Source organism: Ipomoea nil, unplaced genomic scaffold, assembly GCF_001879475.1.
Source record: "Ipomoea nil cultivar Tokyo-kokei standard unplaced genomic scaffold, Asagao_1.1 scaffold0706, whole genome shotgun sequence".
Classification (NCBI taxonomy): domain Eukaryota; kingdom Viridiplantae; phylum Streptophyta; class Magnoliopsida; order Solanales; family Convolvulaceae; genus Ipomoea; species Ipomoea nil.
The window spans coordinates 780,830-800,000 of record NW_017617134.1 but is presented as its reverse complement, the minus strand read 5'-3'; the positions used below and the strand labels follow the sequence as shown (position 1 = coordinate 800,000).

General features: G+C 36.9%; 2 protein-coding genes across 2 annotated transcripts in view; one reads left to right on the top strand and one right to left on the bottom strand.

Annotated features, from left to right (window-relative positions):
- LOC109176504 overlaps positions 1 to 3,429 on the top strand; it is a 4,670-nt gene extending 1,241 nt beyond the window's left edge. The window contains exons 2-6 of the mRNA XM_019325952.1: positions 69 to 594; positions 702 to 1,057; positions 1,228 to 1,680; positions 2,029 to 2,215; positions 2,307 to 3,429. Of these exons, the coding sequence (XP_019181497.1) occupies positions 69 to 594; positions 702 to 1,057; positions 1,228 to 1,680; positions 2,029 to 2,215; positions 2,307 to 3,253 (2,469 nt within the window). The 3' untranslated portion in view covers positions 3,254 to 3,429. The remainder of the gene's footprint in view (positions 1 to 68; positions 595 to 701; positions 1,058 to 1,227; positions 1,681 to 2,028; positions 2,216 to 2,306) is intronic.
- Positions 3,430 to 3,655: 226 nt separating this feature from the next.
- LOC109176505 (protein NRT1/ PTR FAMILY 5.2-like) lies at positions 3,656 to 11,402 on the bottom strand. Its single transcript, XM_019325953.1, has 4 exons — positions 11,175 to 11,402; positions 8,484 to 8,701; positions 5,392 to 5,957; positions 3,656 to 4,585 (listed from the first exon to the last, which is right to left on the bottom strand). Exons 1-4 carry the CDS (start codon positions 11,296 to 11,298, stop codon positions 3,703 to 3,705), a joined length of 1,791 nt encoding a protein of 596 aa, XP_019181498.1. The 5' UTR covers positions 11,299 to 11,402; the 3' UTR covers positions 3,656 to 3,702.
- Positions 11,403 to 19,171: the final 7,769 nt, after the last annotated feature.

The window sequence follows — 19,171 nt, the reverse complement described above, 5'->3', positions numbered from 1 at the left end:
ATCATTTTGGAGTGTTTTCTTGTTATTATAATGTTTTGTGGATTGGTAAACTTGGGGATATGATGCAGATGAACAGGCGAGCAGAGACAATCATCCTTCCATTAGAGTTACTACGCCACCTCAAATCATCAGAATTCATCGATCCACAGGAGTACCATGCATGGCAGAAGCGTCAGCTGAAGATCCTGGAGGCCGGCCTGCTCCGACACCCTTCAGTCCCCCTCGAAAAGAACAACCCGCACGCCGCCCGCTTCCGGGAAATCCTCAAGGCCGCGCAGAGCAAGGCGATCGACACCGGCAAGAATTCCGACTTGATGAAAGGCCTCGTCAACTCCGTCGTCTCCTTGGCCTGGCGGAGCCCCGACGGGTCCCCCGTCGACGTTTCCCACTGGGCCGACGGCTACCCTTTCAACGTTCACATCTACATCTCGCTTCTCGGCTGCATTTTCGACTTGAAAGACGAGACCCGCGTCCTGGACCAGGTGGACGAGCTTCTTGAGCTCATGAAGAAGACATGGTCGACGCTCGGGATAAACAAGGCCGTTCACAATCTCTGCCTCACCTGGGTGCTCTTCGAGCAGTATTTCATCACTAGTAATGCTACACATCTTATCACTTTTCTTATACTGCCATATATTTTATTAATATGTCTTAACCATTGAACATTGTTTTATTTAGTGAGTGGTTTTAATGTGTTACAGGCCAGGTGGAGCCTGATCTTCTGGGAGCGTCGCTAGCAATGCTTGCAGAGGTGGCGAATGACGCGAAGAAAGCCGACAAGGATCTTCTGTATGTGAAGATGCTGGCGAATGTTATGACCTCCATGAAACAGTGGTCGGAGAAGAAGTTGCTGGCTTACCATGAGAACTTCGACAGGGGATCTATGGGGTTGATGGAAGCCGTTCTCCCTTTAGTTTTCTCAGCCACCAAAATCTTGGAAGAAGACGTCCGGGGATACGCCGCCACCACTGAGAAAAGGGCATTTCCAGAGAACTACTCCGCAGGAAATCGGGTGGATAAGTTCATCAGATCATCCATCAGAAATGCATTCACAAAGGTGTTGAGACTTAGTTTGTGTTAGTTAGTCTTTTGTCTAGTCCTTTGTCTTGTGTAACTAGTTTCCTTCTTCTGTGAATTGTTCTCTATTTATTCTCTTTGTTAAATGATGAATAAACACATTCAGTTCTCACTCTCACACAGTTATAACATTAATTTGGTGTGGAACAGATGTTGGAAGAAAGGAACATAAACGCGAGGACGCTACAGATGCATGAAGCGAGCCAAACGCTGATAGAATTAGCTGACGGGACGGAGGAATTGGCCGGGAAGGAGAGGCAGATGTACAGTCCGGTGCTGAAGAAATGGCACCCGGTGGCGGCCGGAGTAGCTGCGGTGGCGCTGCACGAGTGTTACGGGACGCTGCTAAAGCAGTACTTGGCCGGCGTGACATCGCTCACCAATGAAACAGTTGTGCTGCTGCAGAAAGCTGGGAAGCTGGAGAAGGTGCTGTTGAAGATGGTGGCTGAGGACACTGAGGAATGCGAGGATGGAGGGAAAGCCATGATCAGAGAGATGGCTTCTTATGAAGTTGATTCAGTCGTCATAACCCTGTTGAGACAATGGATTCAGGAGAAATTGAAGAAGTGCAGGGAGATTATCCAAAGAGCAAAAGACACTGAGGCAAGTTCCAACCCCAATTAGACTGGTATTTGGTAATCACAAAGTTACAAATTCGATTCCCAAAGGAAGCGACCTATTAGATTTCTTAGTTATGGACAATTTTGGCTGATTTAGTGTTCATTTGTTGCTAAAGTCAATGGGCAGAATTTGGTAACTATTAGGTTACAAGTTGGATTCTCAACTGGAATGGCCTTTTGGCCTTCTTAATTTGAGCAAGTCAGCTATGGGTAACCTATGCTGGTTTACTTCCTTAACGTCTTTTACTGCCTAAGATCATAAGACGGAGTTTACCCGGTGCAACCCTTTAATGTCTTTTTAAGGTTCCATGTTTTTGTTTACTTGTTGCAGACATGGAATCCAAAGTCCAAGAATGAACCATACGCGCAGTCTGCAGTTGAGCTAATGAGGCAGGCCAAGGAAGTTGTGGACAGTTTCTTTGAAATCCCTGTTAGCATCTCTGAGGATTTTGTCAGAAACCTTGCAGATGGTTTTGAGCAGATTGTCCGAGAGTACATTACTTTCATCATATCATGCGGTAAAGATCTGAATCCAGCATTTCTGCATATATAATATATATAAACATAAATGTGCAATCCAACTATCAGACTTTTACTGTTTTCCTACAGGATCAAAACAGAGTTACATCCCTGCATTGCCTCCCCTGACAAGGTGCAGCCAGGACTCAAGGTTTTTCAGGATGTGGAAGAGAGCAGCCTGCAAAGTGGGAATAGACAGTGAGAACCAGAAGCTGATAAACGAAGGCAACCATCCCCGGCCTTCCACGAGCCGGGGGACGCAACGCCTCTACATCAGACTGAACACCTTGCACTATATTCTCTCCCACCTCAATTCCCTGGAAAAATCCCTGGCTCTGAACCCCAGAGTAGTCCCTTCGCCCCGAAGGCCGAGCTGTTCTTACTTCGATCAGGCCCGCTCAACTGTCCAAGTAGCCTGCCAAATCGTGTCAGAAATCGCAGCCTACCGCCTCATCTTCCTCGACTCCAACTCCGTCTTCTATGGCAGCCTGTACCTCCGGGATGTAGAGAACTCGCGCATCCGCCCAGCTCTAAGAATCTTAAAGCAAAACCTCACCCTTCTATGCGCAATTGTGACCGAAAGGGCACAACCAATTTCCATCAAGGAAGTCATGAAGGCCTGCTTCGAGGCCTTCCTCATGGTCCTCCTAGCTGGGGGGAGCTCCCGGGTGTTCACCAGGGCGGATCACGAGCTCATCGAGGAGGACTTCGACAACCTTAAGCGCCTGTTCTACACATGTGGGGAAGGATTGATGGCAGAAGATGTGGTGGACAAAGAGGCACAAGCAGTGGAAGGAGTAGTGGCACTAATGGGGCAATCAACTCAACAATTAGTCGAAAACTTCAGCCTTTTGGCCTGTGAAGCCAGTGGGATAGGGCTAATGGGGCCTGGGCAGAAGCTCCCAATGCCCCCAACCACAGGAAGATGGCACAGATCAGACCCCAACACAATCTTGAGAGTATTATGTTATAGGAATGATAAAGTTGCTAACCACTTTCTTAAGAAGAGTTTCCAGTTGGCCAAGAGGAGGGGCTGAGAGGAAATGGCTGCAAATATTCATAACTTCAGTTCACTGTACAGCATAACAAGTACACAACAAAATAAACATACATTGCTTTTTTAAGGAAAATCTGCAGATTTTATTAGTTTTGTCTAATCTTAGGTAACACAACATTCCCAAAACTAATGTCATGGATACACTTTTTCATTTTTCTTTAATTTTTCTGTTTTTGTAAGATTCCAGGTTCTTATTTTTCTGAATATCATGATACAACAAATTGGTTTAGTTTGACACAAGTGTACTGAAATTTTCATCATATTTACTCGTGAATCGTGAGTCGTCTAATCAGCCTTTCCAGTCAGTCCCTGTCTTGTCTGGAAAAATGAAAAATTCAAAAAAAAAAAAAAAAGGGCTATATATAAGCTGAAAAAAGATGTGTTTGTACTGAAACAAGAAATATAATATAATGTTCTTAGTTAATTAGTCTATTTCCTGGATGTTTCTTGGCTATTAACTTTGTGTTTTGTCCCAACCTCCAACTCTTGTCTCAAGACAACCATGGAGTCAGAAACCTCAGCCTTGTACACATAAAACCTAGACACAACTAGGAAGAAAATGAAGTTGAGGGCATTAAGTATCGCGAAGAAGGCGTAGTAGTAGTCGAGGTGGGAGGCGTTGAGGTTGTTGAGGATCCATCCTCGGTGCCCGTTCCTTTTTGTGATGCGCGAAACATTGGAGAGCAAAACACTGCTGAGGAAGTTCCCAACTCCTAAGGTTGTCATGGAATAGGATGTCCCCAAGCTCTTCATGCTCTCTGGTGCTTGGTCATAGAAGAACTCAATCTTGGCGACTTCGAGGAATGCGTCAGCAGTTCCCATCAGGATGAACTGAGGGAGCAAGATGAATATGGATAAGGGGACTTGGCCTCCATTCTCGACGACGCCATGGTCTCTAGCCACACTGAGCCTGTACTTCTCGGTTAACGAAGCCACTACCATGATGACAATGTGGAGAGCTGTACCTATTCCCATACGTTGGAGAAGATTTATCCCTCTCGGGTTTCTAGTCCATTTCTTGATGAGGGGGACGAAGAACCGGTCGTATATAGCAACTGAGACGAGCAGCGATATGGTGACGAAACCGGCTAGACTGGCTGGAGGGATGTTGAAGTTGCCTACTCTTCTGTTGAGAGTGGTGCCTTGCTTCACAAAGAGTGTGTTGATTTGTGCAATCATTGTGCTTGGGATGAATGTGGCTACCAAGATTGGTAGCATTTTTAGCATTTGTTTGGTTTCTTCTATTTCTGTCACTGTGCACAGCATCCATGGACTTGTGGAACCTGTTTTCACACCAGCCTTGTCCATAAACCTACACATATATAGTATTAGTTAGAGTGTGGCACCAAGTTTAAGATCAAATTATCTCTAACAAAGGTGATCACGAGTTGATTCAGCATCGAACTAATCCTGAATTGACCCTTGATCCTAAATCAGTCGGGCTCGGGAAATCCCAAGCTAACTTGACCTAAGAGTCTAAGACTACCCTATATAGAGGGGCGGTATGTTCAACACCGCCAACTCTAATTGGCCCTTGATCCTAAGTCAACCGGGCTTGAGAAATCCCGAGCTTGGCCTAAGACTATCGGATATATATAATGTGTTATATAATTATATAACACCATAATGCTTGTGGTGTGAGTAGGAGTAGGGGTGACAGATTATACAGATTGGTATGTTGGTTACAAAAGTCATGAGGTCAACCAGTATAATTTGGGTACCCCTTAGAGGCTAAACGGCGTGATCCATTTGGGCTGGGTCGGAGAAATATACAGTCCGACCCGCCTAAAAAGGGGCTAAACTGGTCTAATTCGGCAAATTGGATCATTTTTACGGCTCTAAATATGGGTACTCATCCCTAGTTTTCAATTTTAGTTCAGATGGTTCAGTCTGTCTGATAAACCCGACAACCTAAGGTCTAGAGTTAGGGCCCACTCAAACCCAATAATAAAATAATCGACAAGCCCGACAACCTGACAAGGCTAGCCCGAAATCGAACGGGCTGACCCGATTGACATCCCTATACTGAGAGGCGGTAGGTTCAGCACGGAACCAGCCCGGGTTTGAAAATTTCATACTTGACATACATACAATTCTCTTGTAGATTCTAATACAAACCTCAAAGATGTTGTAGAATCAATTCTGTATTTCCCATTCTTGGCATACTCATCCAAGTCAAGTTCATACAATTCCTTAGGGTCAGCAGGGACTGGTACACTCCACTTCCTAAGGGCAGCAACTATGACCCTAGCCATTCTTGTAAATGGGCTTCCACTGGGCTTCTTGTGCCTATAGAAAGGTGTTCCTGCCAAAAATATGAGTATGGATATCGCCAGGCCCGCGGTTGGGAGCCCATACCCAAGGGTCCAGCCCACATTGTCTTGAATGTACACCAAAACAGTGTTGGCAAAGAGTGTGCCAAAAAATATGCTAAACATCCACCAGTTGAAGAATGAGAGCTTGTGACCTTTCTCCTTGGGGTCATGCTCGTCGAATTGGTCGGCGCCAATCGTTGATATGTTGGGCTTCGTGCCCCCGGTGCCGATGGCTAAGGTGTAGAGTGCCCCGAAAAAGACGGCCAGTTGCAATGTGGTTGCCTTTGGACAGTCGGCCGCATTCGGGTCGGAACAATGGGGAGGCTTTAGGCCATGGATGGATACCGCTAGTGTCAATAGACCCATTCCCTATGATCAATTAGAGTATATCACGTTAGTAAAGAGTAACGAATAAATAAATAATTGTGAATTTTTCTGGTTATCCAAAAAAAATTAAGAATAAGTGTGTACTATTTTTTAAATGATTAAAATTCAGAATTGATTTTTCGACCTATAAAAATCGTTTCACTTTTGGTGTTTGTAACATGGAAACGAGAAAAAGGGAAAAAAAAAATAATTTTAAAAAATATAGAAAACAAAAGTGGTGAAATGTAGCATGGAAATGGGGAAACAGGAAAACAATAATTTCAGAAAATACAAGAAACGCAACACTGGAAAAAGTGAAAATATAAAAACATAGGTGTATATTGTTAGTATTTTTTTAATATGCATAAATATTGATTATTTCTTAATTAAAAATAAAAAAAATGGTCAAATACACCGTCAAACTTTATCTAAGAAGTCAATTAGGTCATCAAAATTTGAAAGTAGTAATTACACACATTAACATATTAATTTAGTGTATCAAAGCTCAAAATCCTAATAGTGACCTGCAATAGTAGGTCAATAATGCACCAGCAGAGCTCCGATAACATTCTGACAAACATGACTTTTTCTAGAAACCAAATGACGGAGATGGCAGCCAAACCGGTTGCCTTCTCTGTCGTTGGAGATGATGACCAAACTGATCGCCATCTTTATCAATTGGAGATGCCTTCTCCAGTCAACTTTTGATTATTTAAAAAATGACACATAAACATTTTTGAAACGAGTTTTGAAGATGAAATATTTTAAAAAGGAAAAATTTCTGTACAATATATCCAATCAAATTATTTTCAATTTATGAAACATTTATCAAACTTAGCTTCACTCTACTACATGTAGTAAGAGTATTTTGTATATTGAGTATGGAATATTTGAGAAAGTCATATAAAATTGAACAAAATCAATGTCAATCGCTACTCATGAAAATAACATTACGGTCAAAGTATTTTGACAACTAGTGAATTAATTTTTTTAACATTATTGTCGAGCTGATCTTGACGTTTGAACTTACTGACATAAAATTAAAAATTTTAGTAAGGGACCAATATTGCAATAACTTAGAACCAATCTAAAAATAAAGTGAAACAGCTAAAGATAATAATTTTGTACGCCTGATAGCGAATATTGAAATCAACTCATCACCAATAATTGAAAGCTTCACTTTTTTCTTTTTCTACATTAAACAAAATAAACCCATGCTATATATTATGTGATGGGAAAATTTGTACAATATTAAAAATATATCATGTCTATATATACTATTATTATATTATTATAAATATAAAAGAGACACTAACATTTTTATAACTGTGGCTCTCCCAGATGGGAGATTACAGGTTCGAACTTGAGTGAGTGCATAATATTACATTGTAACAGAGATAATAGTACTAAAAAAATATTTTTATAATTATACACCACATATATTTTTTAAAATTAAAATCATGCATGATTTAGGACCAAATTAAACAATGATCCCACTTGTTGGTTGTCAGTTTCAGTAGAAACAAAATGCCCAAAGAAAAAGAAGAAAAGAAGACCTTTCGATAGTCAGATCCTAGCTAGCTGCTAGCTGTACAGAAAACACAGTTAACTACTGCTACTGAATTCTTAAAGATGGCCACATGGTTAGTAGCCACTAAACTATTCCTATGATTATTGCATGCTTTCTTCTGATTAAGATAATCATTAAATTTGTTAATTACTGAATCTCTGCAAATTATATGTATATATTATTGCTTATCCGGCAACACGACAAGTCAACAACTTTGCTATTGTGTTCAAACTAAGTAACCTGAATTTAAAATTCATTGTTTCATAGAACAATTAAAGTTATATACTTAAAAAAAAATAAAAATCATTAGATATTCAAATGAGGACAAATTTTAATTAATGTCTTAATTTTCATTAATTGATTGTCAAATCAAGAAAAAGTTTTTATCATTTTTTTTTTAACTCTACAACACTCTACGAGTCATTATGCATGATACTTCGTACTTCATTACTAATAAAGAATTATGAAAATTGTTTTTATAGGTGCACAATTTTTTTAAAAATCACTTTTGGTAACTCTGATAAGTATTGTAATTGTGAAATGCGAAGAAGATAGAGACCATGTTTGGTAAATGGTTGTTAGCTGATTGAATTAATTAGAGGGTCGGGTATAACTAGTTGATAACATTAGCTGATTGTAAAAATATATTTGGTAAATTAACTGTTAGCTGATAGCTGTTTGATATAATTTATTTTCTCAAAAAGTTAATTGAAAAATTGCTTTGAGTATCTTTTTGAATTTTAGCATTTTGAAAAAAAAAAAAAAAAACTAATTAACCAAACATTTATATTGATTTTTAAACTAAGTCAAACAACTAACAGTGGTCAAATAAATTAACATTAACTTATAGGTTAACTATTTTACCAAACACGACCAGAATCCATACAATAATGTTACATTAGAGAAGGAAGGAAGGAAAATATAAGGAAATTGAAGACAAAATAATGTAAGGCACATACCGAAAGATAAATAGCACAGGCGATTAAGAAAGTCCAGTAACGACCGAGAAAAGCGTCGGCCACGTAGGCACCCAAGATTGGGGTCATCCAAATGGTGCCAACCCAATTTGTAACATTGTTGGCTGATTTCACAGTGCCTTGATGCAGCTTCTGGGTTAAGTATAGAACCAAGTTTGATGAGATCCCATAATATGCCATTCGTTCAAATACTTCGTATACTGTTAAAAAAAAAAAATCATCTCGGTTAATCTCGCAACACGTTTGATTATAGCGAAATTATCAATTTGATTCTAAGTTAACAGATGTCTAACGGCAAAACAAGCGGAGAATCAAATTGGTTAAGATTTTTAAAGTTGAGTGACTTAATTGGTCAACAAAAATAGTCAAGGACTAAATTGGTAATTTTGTTATAGTCAAGGGACCATTTTGATAATTAACTTAGTTGCAGGACATTCTCAATATTCAAACTCAAGAACTCTGATTTTAAGGTAGCAAAACTTATGTAATGATATCATGCACGTACAATTGGTACCACATTATTGCAAGTTGGTTGGGAAATAATTGTGACAAAGAAGCACATATATATCCAAGATTTGAAATAGAAAATGGAGGCCCCGGCCTACTGGCAACTTCAACCTCTATTTACTTCTGTTCATTAATTACATTGATATTTTCAATAATAACAAAGGGAAAGATTAAAAAAAAATGTGATACCTCGCGATATATAGAATAATTGGTTCACAACCAATCAATTAATATATAAATAGGTCATGACTTTGTGGTTTAGTAATACGAAGTGGGTTTCTCAAATGGGGAGGTCATGAGTTTGAGTCTTCGTGGGTATGATATTAACTCTGTGTTTTAGCAGATTGAGAAAACAGATAAGATAATTTTACCTCAGTCAACTATAAAGTTACTGGCTCTATTACATTGTAATATCTGTTCATATACTTTCTGAACCTACTGAAACACAAAGAACCAATAAACGCCTCCACTGAGGCTCGAACTCATAATCTTCCAAATGAAAGTCCAACTCGGGTACCATTAGACCATATAGTCCTGATAGGGAGTATTTTCTTTTATTGAATTGTATGATTTAATAATTTTTGTTTTTAAAAAAATTTAAAAATAAATATGAGGAGTTAGAGCACATGTAGTTTAGATAGACGAGAATCTATTCTATCTACTATATATGTAATATGTTAGGTCAAAAGTGTGTGAAGAGGATGACCAAACTCAAAGAATGCGCCCGGCAAGGTTGGTGTTGTGGGGAGCAGATTTATTTGACTGATTTTGACTTGGAGAGAGATATATATGTGTTAGGGGAGGAACCAAAATATTTTCTTAGAAAGGGAAAAAATCCTCTATATATATATATATATTCCAAATTTCTCTTTAATATTTTTTTGATTTTGAAAATATTATCTTTTGAACAAACAGACATATATTTGGAAAATTATACTCCGTATTTAATATATTGATTAAGTGATATATGAAAATATTTTTATTTTGGAAAGTTATCACTTTTTGTCAACGACTTATAAAGAAATAACATTTTGCATCTTTCAATTATATATGTTATTTTTTTTATCCCTCAATTGTCTAAAAAATAATTTTTTTTTTTTATCCATGAGTTTTATTTGGATTATGTTAAATAAGTTACTTCACAAATAATTAAATGACAACTTAACAATTGTATACTTGAAGAACAAAAAGTACTATTTATTTATAATTTATGGATGAAAATAATTACTTTCCCTTTGGTTTTTGTCCATTATAAATATATTATAAATTTTCTCTTCCTTATATTTGCTAATAATAAATCCATTAAGTTTATAAAATGTATTTTAGATAATGAGTTATAAATAAATAAATAAATATATATATATATATATATATATATATATATATATATATATATATATATATATATATTTATTTATTGAGTATTCTTTTCTCTAACATGACCTCAATACATAACCTTTTCTCTAAATTTAGGTCTCAAGGAATTTAAAGAAAATAAATATTAAGTGGCTTCAACCTATACTAGTGTAAACTAACAGGAAATTGTGTTGTTACATTGGCAGGGGTGAGAACAAAACAACATCGGAGGTACGACCCATGATAGTTGTGTTTGTTTCTTTAATTGACTTAACAGTGAATGTTATTTATAGTAAACTATATAAATAGTAAATAAGTAGCCAGTCAATATTGGCTCATAAAATGGTACATCATTTTAGATGCAAGGTGGACCCTGATTCGCGATATAGATTAAAAGCAAAGTTTATTTACAGACATATAACATGTTAACAGTAACACACACACACACATACACACATACATATATATATATATATATATATATATATATAACATTTTGGATGAGATTCACACTGAAAGATGGACCTTGATTCATGACCTAAATTAAATTTCTGTCACGGGAAACAAGAAAGCAAGGCTTGAGTGTTTGCTTTTTTTTTTTTTTTTTCTTTGTTTTTATTTTATTTTTCAACTGAGATCCTCCTCTAGTGAAGATTCGAACTCGGATAATTGTTGAACACGACATTCACACTCAAACTTTTGACCACTGGTCTATGATACTGGGGCATTGAAGAATATAATGTAAATTCTCATGGAGTGTGTAACTTTAGAAGGTGGAGAGAGAAAGAGAGAGAGAGAGAGAGAGAGTACCAACAACAAAGGAACAGGCAGTCCAGCCACCTCTCTTGGATCGAAGAACAGGGTTGCCCCTGAGGTCAACTGTTCCATCTTTTGTGTAACCATCATCAACCCCTTTCTCTTCTACACTTGCCATATATATAGATATGTGTATATATACACAGCCAGTTTCTTACTTTTAAAGTGTTTGCTATGGCACTATGGCAGTAAAGAGTGGCACCTTTTTATAGAATCTCAGCTCCCATCTCTTTGCTAATAGAAGACAACTTTCTGTGTTTTCGCATTGAATAATATTCCAAACAGGAATAGTGGAAACATATTTGGTCCAAAAGGTCCCTAGTTTGTATCTCAATTCACACTTTTACCCCTTTCAATTGGGATAATTTCAAGACAGTAATAAATGGCAAATTATATCCTACCTAGTAGACCTGATCCAAAACGATGTCGTCATTAATAGCATCCAAATTAGGAGAGAATTTGGGATTATTTCTTATATTAAATTTCTCAAACAAAGTTAATAATTGATGGGGGGAAGTGTTATTTAAAAAATAATTAGTCTGCAAATGTTGAAATAATGTCAGGGAGAAAAACAAACAAAACAAAACAACAAAAGTTGTGCGCGTTCACGCACAACCAAATGCTGACATCGCGCCTGACGCAATAATTTAAAAAAATAATAATAATTTCAGCTTTCTCCTTTTTTTTTTTTTCCTCCCCTCCCACATTCTCTTTCCTAATCAATCACTTTAACATTCTCCCCCTAATATCCCCAGCTGATAATGTTGCTCTTATATATACTAGTATTTGCACTCGTGCGATGCACAGAATGGATTTGTTGTAATATATTAAGAATATATGAATCGATATATAATTATTTAAATTAAAACATCAAATGTTATATAGTGTAATTAAATATATGGTTTGGATCATTTATATATTTTGATGTTAACATTGCTTGAATTTGTGCAAATAATTACTCAAATTAAAGCTAATGTCTAGATGCACGCATGCGGTGCTATAAGCCTATAATAACTTTGAAGATTTTATTTATCATTGTTTAGTATTTTCATAAATTAGACAAATGTGCTCGTTCTCTAACAACTCAGTTATAGAAATGAATTGTTATCCTTCTTTCCAAACTTCACCTCTATGACCAGTTGAGCTGCCCATGCCGGCATGGATTGCTATTTTTATTCATTTGTATGGAAGATACATTTTTTTGTCTAGATATATAGCAATTTTTTCATTTAAAAAAAAAACTTAATATCACCGATTATATTTACACATTATCGAAACCTCTTTGTAGAAGACATTGGTAGTGACAACACAATCTTGTTCATCTTCGTCTAGAGCTAACACCTTCAATCCATCAGAACAGGTTACTTGGGTAAAAATATGTAATGGTAGAATATCACTCAATTAATTAACCTTTTACATTTTCAGTCAATTAGTAATATCAGATTCATTTTCAGCCAATTATTATTTTTTTTTTCAATCAATTAGTCAATTAGAATATTTTTGCAGTGATATTTTTACATAATTTTTGTTCCATTTTTAATTGATGATGTAGATATTATTATTGAAATATTTCCGTTCCATTTTTAATTTACAATTACTATTGTTTAAAATATGCATTTACTATTGATAATGTAGAATATTATTATTGAAATATTTTCCTCTAATTTTAAATTTCCATTTCATTTTTAATTAAAATGCAATGATCTAACCATTTTTTTTTTTATTTTAGTCAATTATGAATTATTTTTTATTTACAGTCAATTATTAATATTCATTTCTTTTTATATTTTCAGTCAATTAGTAATATTAGATTCATTTTTCAGTCAATTATTTTAGCCCAACCAATTGAAATATTTCCGTTCAATTTTAGTTTCCCTTCCATTTTTAATTAAAATGCAATGATCTAACCATTTATTTTTTTCACATTAGTCAATTATGGATCATTTTTTATTTGCAGTGAACTATTACTATTCATTTCCTTCTATATTTGTTAAAGATTTATGACACAATTGTGATTTGATGTATTATACTGTGTAATATTATTGTGAAAAATTAAAATGCAATGATCTGACAATTTTCTTTTCTATTTTAGTCAATTATGGATCATTTTTTATTTTCAGACAATTATTAATATTCATTTCTTTTTTCAATTAAGCTAATTTTTGTTCCTTTTTCTATCTTTAATTTTCTGCCAATTATTAATGTTTATTCCTTTTTTCAATTTACCTCATTTTCATTTCATTTTTAATTGACGATGTAAAATATTATTGTGAAATATTATTGTTCTTTTTTTTTTCCATCCTTTTTTTAATTTATCTGTATTATTTACTATTGTTTGGGCGAAAAATCAAGTAAATAAAATATTATTTTTACTTATAGTATAGATTTTTTTTTTCTTTTTCTATTGATTGGACGGGAAAGTAAGGAAAGAGTATTTTGTTTTTAATAGTAGTATAGATTGATAATCCTTTTATATTTTCCTATTTAACTGATTATTATTAGTATTAATGAGTGAATTTCGTTTCTTTTTCTATTTTTAGTAAATTATAGATAATTTTTTATTGTTCTATTTTACTGATTATTATTAGTATTAATTAATCAGTGAATTTCATTTTTTTTTTCGTAAATTAAGGATCTTTTTTTATTTTTCAAATTTTTTGGTAAGATTTTTTTTTTACTGTTATCCTTATTATGACTTTTTTTAACAACCATTCGTTTCCTTTTTTCATTTTTATTGAATTAAGAATCCCTTTTTTTTTTTCAATTTTACTGATTATTATTAGTATAAAAAAAATTATTAGTATTAATCAGTGAATTCCGTTTCTTTTTCAATTTTAACATGGGAGTTTCAATTCAATGGTTTGAGAGAATTGCAATTTCCTCCAACCAAGCAATGAAATTTCTATTGTTGTGGAATTGCAAAGGAATGAAATTTATGCGTACCGAACACCTTGTTAATTAGTCTTTAGCTATCGTGTTATAAGTTTGAACCCCAAACATAAATGCTCATCATCACTTTTATCTTGAGGACTAGTAGAAGAGGTAAATCAGGTTGTGCCTCAACTGTTTATTAATTAACTTAGTTTGAGTTGATTGATCAGTTAAGTTGTGCCGCACGGACTTTGATTTCTGTGTCATTTTTATCATATTTATACATTTTTTTATTTTAAAAATTTTATCACATCCATGACTTTAATTTACTTGGCACAATCAATCCTTCGTTTATATTTATATTATTCCATTGTTTATAAAGATAACTAACATATGATTTTTTTTTTTTTTTTTAAAGGATAACTAACATATAATATCCTCGTTCGATTAAAAGAAATAGTGAAAGAGTGAGATAAATTGCATATTGAGGTAATAGACTTAAATAATGAAATTATATGTTAGCATTCTTTGTTAATACTGGAATACCCGAAATTAAATTAAAATATTGATTGTGGCAAATAAATGTAAATATTGAGAATCAATGTGAAATTTGCTCATTGTAAATATATCCATCGCATTAATTTCTTTCTATATAAAGTCAATAGAATATTCTTTTGCCCACAATAGGACTCTCTTTTAATTTATGTTATCATCACAATGGATACATAGTCATCAATTACATATATGTTCCATTAATTTACCTATCTTATTTACTATCCATTAATCAAATTAATTTTTTTTTTCTTTACTTATTTTTTACTATTTTTAAATTTAATTTTGTATGTTTAATAGTACTTTTAATGTAGTTTCTAAAATATAAATTTAATATACTAATATTAAATACAACATTGTAAAAATTTGAATTAAAAATAACTTCAGTCAAATCTCATTAACAAAATCAGACATATAATATAAGGCGGAGGGAGTATTAAATAAATATCATGACTTCCTTTTTGATAATAAGGAAAATGTGTAACTACTATTTGAGAATAATGTACAAAGAGTAAACCTTTCTTTTATTTTCTCTGTGGAGGATGGCCAAAATATCTCTTATATCATTAAAGTAAAAGATAATTAAGGAATAAGGTTCAAATTGGCCACTGAACGTAACCTGAAAATGCAATTAGGCCACTGAACGAAAAAAGTGCAATTAGGCCACTGAACACTCAAAAAATGTGCAATTTCACCTGATAGCAGGTTACCCTCAATTTTAGCAGGTTATCTGCTTACGTGACAGCTGAGTTGGCATTTTTAATAAATTTTAAATCATTTTTAATAAATTTTAATAATAAATTTTTATTTAAAAAAATTTTAAAAAAATAAAAACGACTTTATTTTATTTTTTATTTTATTTTTTTTTCAATTTTTTATAAAATTTATTATTAAAATTAATTATTAAAAATTATTAAAGACCATTTAAAAATTATTAAAAATGTCAACTCAGCTGCCACGTAAGCAGGTAACCTGTTAAAATTGATGGTAACCTGCTATCCGGTGAAATTGCATACGTTTGGAGAGTTCAATGGCCTAATTGCACGTTTTTGAAGTGTTCATTGGCCTAATTACACTTTTTATTCGTTCAGTGGCCTAATTACATTTTCAGGTTACGTTCAGTTGCCAATTTGAACCTTATTCCGATAATTAATTAACACTTATGTGTTATATTTTGGAAAGAGAAGTGGAAAACAAAGCAAAATCAATAGTCAATAATTTTGGCTATTGATTTGATGGGTTATGTTGGCCCGTCGAGTGATTACTTCGAATCACAAAATTAACCGTGGACAAAAATAAGGTTAGAATAAAGTAGGAATTAAAATTATATTGTTTGGTAGAAATGAATAGAATTAATAGAAATTGAAACGAAAGAAGTGATATAAAGACTAAAATGTCCTTGTGTAATAATAATAATAATAATAATAATAATAATAATAATAATAATAATAATAATAATAATAATAATAATAATAATAATAATAATAATAATAATAATTATTATTATTATTATTATTATTATTATTATTATTATTATTATTATTATTATTATTATTATTATTATTATTGGAGGCAAATTTGTCAACACATATTTTTTTCTTTTCCATGAGTTGTGGAATTGCATTTTTTTTTTCCCGGGGGACACATAGGAGTTCCAACTCAATGGTTTGAGGGAATTGCAATGCCCTCTGACGGTAATAATGTTACCGGAAATATAATATAAGAGTAACGAATAGTTGTATTGCTTTTGTCTCAGTATAGAAAGTACAGTGTGCCCCCCGCTCAGCTGAGGGAAGTTCTATTTATGCTAGGTCCTAACGGTAACAACATGAAGAGACATCCTTGGGGAGCTGAGCTAACGGCAAGAATATGAAGAGTCATGAATGAGGCGTTGAGGCTTTAACTCTCTCTCATCAATGGTGGCATCAAAGGTGGCTTCAATGACAATAAAGGTGACACCTGTTGGAATTCTAACCGTTGGAGTTCTGCCCGTTGAGTTCCCATGTGATGCTGAGTCCGATGCTCATTTGTGATCCGGGTCGGGTGCCAGCCCTATTATCCTGTCACCAGTCCCCCTACTCCTGAGTCAACGGATGTGTTTGAGTTGACTTTGGAGTAAGGCTGAATCTATCTTGATCCTGTGTAGAATCCTGCTTGATTTAGGATATGTGATTTTATTTGATACTGTGTATGTGATTTTATATATATATATATATATATTTTAAAATCACATATGATTTTATTTTATTTCTTATGCTAGCCGAGATAGGCTTTGGCCTAGGTTGGCAGAGTGGCCGAGGCGTCGCCTCGACTGATCGTGGCCGAGGCGTCGCCTCGACCGATCGTGGCCGAGGCGTGCGCCTCAGCTGACCGTGGCCGAGGCGTCGCCTCGACCGATCGTGGCCGAGGCGTGCGCCTCAGCTGACCGTGGCCGAGGCGTCGCCTCGACCGATCGTGGCCGAGGCGTCGCCTCGACCGACCGTGGCCGAGGCGTGCGCCTCGACCGACCGTGGCCGAGGCGTGCGCCTCGACCGATCGTGGCCGAGGCGTCGCCTCGACCGATCGTGGCCGAGGCGTCGCCTCGACCGATCGTGGCCGAGGCGTCGCCTCGACCGTTCGTGGCCGAGGCGTCGCCTCGACCGTTCGTGGCTGAGGCGTCGCCTCGACCGATCGTGGCCGAGGCGTGTGCTTCGGCTGATCGCGGCCGAGGCGTTGCCTCGACCGATCGTGGCTGGGGCAGGCTCCGGCCTATTTTTATTATATTTTTTATTCTTTTGTTTTTTTTTTTGTTTTTTTTTTTGTTTTTTTTTGCCGAGACGGACTTCGGCGTTGGCCGAGGCGGGCGCCTCGACCGAACCGTGGCCGAGGCGTGCTCCTCGGCCAACCATTGGCCGAGGTGGGCGCCTCGGCCAACACTTGGCCTCTCGCCTCGGCCAACCCTTGGCCGAGGCGTACCTCGGTCAGACTGTGGTCGAGGCGGGCACCTCGGCTGAACCTTGGCCGAGGCGTGCCTCAGCCATCCGAGTCGAGTCACGTCTCGGCCAACCTGTGGCCGGGGCGTGCGACTCGTTCCTTTTTTTTTTTTTTCGCTATGCGGCGTCGGCCGGCTTTTGGTTGATCGAAGGTGGTGTTGAGAACCTTTTATTTGAGCAAAGTAACCTGGGTAGACCATGATTACAAAATATTGTTTACAGGTCTGGGCGGACCATGACTTCAAAGTATTACTAATAATATCTAACTAAATGTTCTGAGCTCCATACCCGATCGATCATCCTTGCAGATGGTGTGGTCTTGTAGATCCTTTCTGCCAATCTTTTTGCCTGCTTTTACGTAACAACTGCGGGCTGCTCGCTGGTCTCCTCTGACGACTCCTATCCCATTCGGAGTATGGAACTTCATACACAAGTGTTCCACCGACACTATGGCCTTGAGGTCCTCCAGTGTCGGCCTCCCCAATATGATGTTGTGCGCACAAGCGAGTCTTACCACGATGAATTCTACGTCAAGTTTGCGAATGTTAGGGCTCGTGTCTATCTCCACTGGTAAGACCACTGACCCCTCTGTCTCCACTGAATCACCCGTAAATCCAGAGAGTGGGGTACATACTTCTTTGAGCTGGTTCCTAGGTATCCCTAACTTGGTGAAGGCATCGTAATACATCACATTGACTGAGCTTCCTGTGTCGATTAAGATGCGGTGGACCATGACATCGTTGACGTCCATCTTAATCACCAGGGCATCACGATGGGTAACGGGCCCTCTGGGAGGTCATCATCAGAGAAGGTGATGGCCTCCTGTCTCTGTTTCTTTTCTCTAGGAAGACTCACCACTTCTCCCACATATAGCTGCCGGCTCCACTTCTTTCTTTCCGCGGGCGTGTCGCCCCCTGCGGGTCCACCATAGATAAAGTGTATGGTGTGCTTCTTTTGTCGTCTGGGCGCCACCTCGGTTTCTTTTTCGCTATCATTATGCTCAGAAATTTGGTCGTGGTCTCTTTTTTTGGCGTTCGAGGTGGACGGCTCGGTGCCATCCTCATTCCTCCAGACATTTTTTGGTGGATTGTGCTGCGGTTGTTGCTGCTGCTTGGATCGCTTGACGAATGTCGGAAGTAGCCATGTTGGATGAGTTCTTCTATTTGTCTCTTCAAAACGTGACACTCATTCGTATCGTGGCCGGCTTGACTATGAAACCTGCAGTACTTTGTTTGGTCTGCCTTTGGGGAGACCTTCATGCACTCCTCGGGGAACTCTACCATTCCCATCTCCTCAGCTTGCTTTAGAATGACACTGACGGGATGGGTAAGAGGAGTTAGATTACGCAAGGGGACCAGGCGAGATCGTTCGTGGTCTCGGCCTTTCCCTGCGGTCGGGTGGTTCGAGGGTGGTGCCTGGCTGGGCGGACCCGCTTTCCCAGGCTTCCCACCTTTCCTTCCATCCTCTTCGTCCTTCTTCTTCCTGTCGACGTCCCCTGCTTCGGCATAGCGGCTAGCCGTCCTTATCAGATCTTCGTAAGAGTGGGGGTGGTGGGCGTTCAACTGCTTGTGGAAATACCCTGATCTTAAGGCATGG